The sequence below is a fragment of the Dicentrarchus labrax genome, unplaced genomic scaffold, assembly GCF_905237075.1.
Source record: "Dicentrarchus labrax unplaced genomic scaffold, dlabrax2021, whole genome shotgun sequence".
Classification (NCBI taxonomy): domain Eukaryota; kingdom Metazoa; phylum Chordata; class Actinopteri; family Moronidae; genus Dicentrarchus; species Dicentrarchus labrax.
In genome coordinates this window covers 16,649,124-16,654,301 of record NW_026136712.1, presented here as the reverse complement: position 1 = coordinate 16,654,301, position 5,178 = coordinate 16,649,124, and the positions used below count along the sequence as shown (strand labels likewise).

General features: G+C 40.8%; 1 protein-coding gene across 1 annotated transcript; it reads right to left on the bottom strand.

Annotated features, from left to right (window-relative positions):
* Positions 1-448: 448 nt before the first annotated feature.
* gch2 (GTP cyclohydrolase 2) lies at positions 449-4,610 on the bottom strand. Its single transcript, XM_051418310.1, has 6 exons — positions 4,203-4,610; positions 3,514-3,623; positions 3,149-3,204; positions 2,597-2,628; positions 2,403-2,487; positions 449-1,243 (listed from the first exon to the last, which is right to left on the bottom strand). Exons 1-6 carry the CDS (start codon positions 4,495-4,497, stop codon positions 1,114-1,116), a joined length of 708 nt encoding a protein of 235 aa, XP_051274270.1. The 5' UTR covers positions 4,498-4,610; the 3' UTR covers positions 449-1,113.
* Between the last annotated feature and the right edge of the window lie 568 nt (positions 4,611-5,178).

The following is a 5,178-nucleotide window of genomic DNA, read 5'->3' as shown; positions in this document are numbered from 1 at the left end:
TTTGTCTGTATATTGACTTTTTAGGGATGCCGTTGTCGGTCTGTTGGTTGGTTTACCACTTGGGTCCAAACTGAAATATAATTTTTTACTATTTTATGGATTAATTAAGTTTGTACTGACACTCACAGCCTACTGAACCCCTGACTCTCCCTACAGCGCCACCAGCAGGTGTGTTTCCACTCAGCACAACTCAACTCTATTTGCTCTTTTTTGGTTTTCCATTATGAGAAGTTGTGGGTAGTACCTGTTTCTTATTCTGGTATCATTTTGGTCACTATGGTTGAAGTTCCAAGATGTGCTGATACTAAGCAGTGGAGTGAGGGGAGCCCTCAAATATATATCACAATTAGTATGTAGTAAGAATTTCTTTCATAATATCATTCATGAAACAAACATAATACACTGAAACATTGTCTGTTACTGACATACACAAAGTAAGGTTCACAACTTTCATAATGTTTGTCATTTTATTTAAGCAAAGAATCTTTAAAATACACGCTACATTGATTGTTGATAAATCAAAAATCCGTTCAGCACATAATTTATTCAGGTCTTTGAACCACATAGATAATAATTTGATTTGTATCTTAAAAATGCAATATATATTACAAAGACTTTATAAATGTATTTATAAATGACACATAATTTGTTAAATTATTTGAATCAGTGGATTCTAAATACAATAATAAAGCGAGGAAAGGTATACCACTTTGCCAAAGCACCAATGAATTTCCCTTAAAAAAAGAGAAAATCTTAAGTATTGTCATGTTACAACATTGCACTCAGGTTTCATACTTCATAACAACAATATTGCCGTGTAAGACTGTAAAATATCTACCAAAGGCACCAAGAATGTGAGTCATATATTTCCTATTATGTTCACAGTGATTCCAAATGGCGGATTTCTGAAGGACTGAAATCAGCCTTTAGTGTATTGAGGTGAGCCCCAGAGTTTTGCTTGGATCCCGCATCAAACAGCAGCGTTATGTTTCCTGCTACAGGTTTGTGTTTTTTTTTTCTCCTAAAAGTCAGATGCGGATCAGCTGTTACTCTAGAGCTTTCTGTGTGATGCTGTATAGAGAGGCTCGGGAGTGAATGGTGTGTAACTATCTGTTAGGCGTGCTGTGAAAGAGTCAGGAACTCCTCCCGAGTTTTGGGATCCTCTAGGTAAACTCCCAACATGGTGCTCGTCACTGTGCGGCTGTTCATCTTCTGGACACCACGCATGACCATACACATGTGCCTGAAAAAACACACACATGGGTTAGATTTGCAGCTGCAGCAGATGACATGCTTTGAGGACAGTCTTTGACCCGTACAACGCGTGTTTAAAGGGGAACTCCACCAATTTTGCACATCAAAGTCTGTTATTGTACAGGAATATGTGAAAAAAGTTCGATAAAGTCGGCGTTGGTTGGGGCTGAAGACAGATCTGGACAATAAAGAAGATGGGGGGGGGGATATAAAAGGCCATGTTTTTGGTGTTGCTGCATTGATACGTGTAATTATCTGTTAAACTGTTAATATTATGTACATTTTGTTGAACAACCGCTCTGGCTCTAGCTCAGTAAGCTTAAGATTGCTAAAAGTAGCTAACATTTGGAAACCAAAAGCAACTGATCGTACCAGACTAAGTTGCAGAAACTGAGCAGGAGTGTGTGATTGTAAAGATTGTGCTAATTCTAAAAGTTACACGAGGAAGGGTACATGTCACTTCCCTTAGTTGCATCCACATTTCTTTTAAACTTGCACGATTCTGTATTTAGACTGTGTGCACATCAGTTCGAACTATAGTGGACCGAGCTGCTCAGATACTGAATACCTGCGAGACATTTATAGTAGCAGAATATGTTTCTATTTAATAATTATTTCCATCTGGATGCATTGATATTCTGTGTGTAAATTAATTATTTAACAACTCAGGTTATGATTAGAATTTCGTAGAATTTGAAGAAATGTTTTAGGGAAAGTCTAGATTACATAAATATATCTTGCATCAAACTAATTTCTTTTTGACTTGCAGAGGTTTTGAATAGAAATGACAGTTGAAATTTAGTTTATGGCTCAACAGCAACTGACTCTCCTTCTCTCCCTGATTATACCTTCATCTATGATACAGATTAAAAGGGGACATAACTGATCATGAACAGAGAAAGCTTTCTAGTAAATAGGACATTAATGGTTCTTTTGTTGGTCACACAACACAGATACTGTACTTGGTTCTATTATTTGTCTTTCTAACGTGATACAGCTAAAGCGAGGAGTGAGGAACATTCAAATAAGGGAAACAGCATGTACCAACACTCACTTTATTGATTCATGACCTTTTTACATTGTGCCTGTAGGGCAGCTTTAACTCATTCAAATGATGATTATGAAGGTGTGTGTGTGTGTGTACTTACGCTGCTTCAATAACCACAGCTACACCTTTTGGCTGCAGAGCCTCTGATATTCCCATGGCAATCTGCTTGGTCAGACGCTCTTGAACTGAAAGAAACAAAAATAATATGACATAAACGAGACTGCATAAAAAATTCTTGTGTGAACTAGAAGAAAAGTGTTGTGGTTATATAGCATCATTTCTTTGGTTTCGTACCTTGAAGCCTCCGACTGAAGATCTCCACAATCCTACAGAAGCCAGAACACAAGCAAAGTGGGAGAGGAGATTACAGATCAGACGTAATAATGATTAATCTCTTGATAAACACAAACTGGCATCAGTCTGTGACCCCTGGCCTCTCTCTGAATTCTCTGAATCTGTCGTGCAAGATTCAACAACAGCTACAAACCCGGTGACTCTGCTACTGTTATTCTGGGTTTGTATGTTCAGAGATGGTGTGATATTTTAGGAAAGGGAAAGAAGTAGACAGACAGAGAGGCTGTGATAATAACAGCTGATTCCCACAGGTCCGAAGGGATTTTCTCATGGCTCGAGGGCAGATAGAGTTTAGATTTGTGTCTGTGAGTGTGCTTGATGAGGGGACTAGATGATGGCCACTGGGCTTAGACTTAAGCCTCCAGGTCAATGCACTGAGATAACAGAAGAACGCAGCCACCCGGCACTAACACCAGAAACATACAGCCACAGTGGCAGCAGGAGTGTGTGTGTGTGTGTGTGTGTGTGTGTGTGTGTGTGTGTGTGTGTTACCTTGCCAGCTTGCTCAGTCCCACCACTTTTTTGTTGGGAATATACCCGATGTGGACCTGGAGAGAGATGGCAGCCAGTGAGAGCAGAAGTCATATACCCAGGGTAAAGGATTGTAAATATTGGCAATATTGGCTTTTAAACACACACACACACACACACACACACACACACACACACACACAAGCAGCTCATAAGCAGAAACATAGGACAGTAACATCCACATGCACAAGCTTGCACAAATACAGTGTTTCAAGTCAGTTTATTAAGATCTATCTATTAGTCTCTTTGAACCCACAAACACACGATGTGCACTGTCTAATCACACACACACACACACACACACACACACACACACATAGACTTACCTTTCCAAAAAAAGGCACCAAGTGATGTTCACACAGTGAAAACATGTCTATGTCCTTCACGATCACCATCTCGTCATGGTCTTCATCAAATATGGCATTGTTTAAGATGTCTGGGGGCACAAACACACACACAAGAAACATCATCTAATTAAACGATTCATTTAAATGAAAATATAAAAAAACTGTGAAAAATGTCCATCAAGAAGACGTCTTTGAATGTCCAAAACCTAAAGATAGTCAATATACACTATGATCATGGAAGACTGAGACATAAATACTTAAAATCTAATTAAAAATAACTTAAAGGATTTAATCAATTATCACAATTGCTGCCACTTTCATTTCTGTAAATTGCCTAATTGTTGCTACTCTGAACATCTTTTATGGCAGCTGTAATCTACCAGATTTAGGAATCTAATCAGTCAAAAGCCCTGCCCCAAATAATACATGACTGCTTCTTTCTATTGGACATTAAGTCCTAGATCATATAAAGGTGTTCATATACAAACTAAATATCTGAAACAAGTATTACAGCCATTAAAGTTAAATGAACACCTCTCTGAAATATAACAATTACATAAGTTTCTGTTTTTTTTCTAATCACTTTTTCCCAATTAATTGATAACCAGATAGGAGACAGACATCCTCCAGTGTGAAGCCCACAGAGAGGACACACCTGTTTGACTCACCGTCCACGGTCTCATGGTAGCCCTTCGTGAGGAACTGCATGGCCTTGGCGGCGCGCAGCGGCGTGCGCAGCAGCCCCTGCCGGTCCGCGTCCTCCCCGAGCTCGCGGAGGATGCTCGTGTAGGCGGCCTCGAGCGCAGGTAAGCGGGACTTGTCCTCGGCCTCCTTGCGGGACGTCTCGTGCTTGCGGTGCACGGCGGACGACTTCTTGGTATCTATGATGAGGTCGCTGAAGCTGTTGTTGCAGTGGAACTCCTCCACGGTGTCGCCGACCTTCCCGTTGCAGTGGCCGTTCATGTTCGTGTCGGAGCGCGTTTTTCTTTGGACTCTGGATGAGAAGAGAAGCAGCAGATGAGAGAGGTCCTGGAGTTGAGTTGGTTTCTGGCAGGCTGCTCCTGTCCCCCCTGTTTATAAACCCTATACCCAGCGCCGCGTGCGCACCCGCTCCTCATTCGTCAAGGTGCCTCCTACGTAACGTTTAATTTCGTCAGCAGCCCTAAATGTCATTACAAAGCACCCCCCCTCCTCTTCCTCCCTCCCAAAGCGAGCAGGGCATGCAATCGATTGTTCTGCATCCCATCACTTGACGCATCATCACCAGTCTCCGTCCATTGGTTCTGGACTCACTTTTTACTAGAAACCTGGACCAGATCTCTAACCCTAACTCAAGGCTCATGACTTCACGTGGAGCTCGGACGTGATCGCTGTGCAGTTCTGCCTGTTATATGGCTCTTATGAGTTGAACCTCCTTAAATCCAGTCTTTGGTAAGAAGCCACAGGGTGTATCCTTAACAATGCATGGAAAACACACAATACAGGCATACAGATCAGTGTGGTCAATGTGGGACTGATGTATGAATATTGAGGCTTTTAAAGATGCAACTATTTTCAGTATCAATTAAGCAATTTATATATTTATTTATGTACTTAATATTGTATTATTTGTTTATATTGTTAGACAAACATGACAAATGTCCA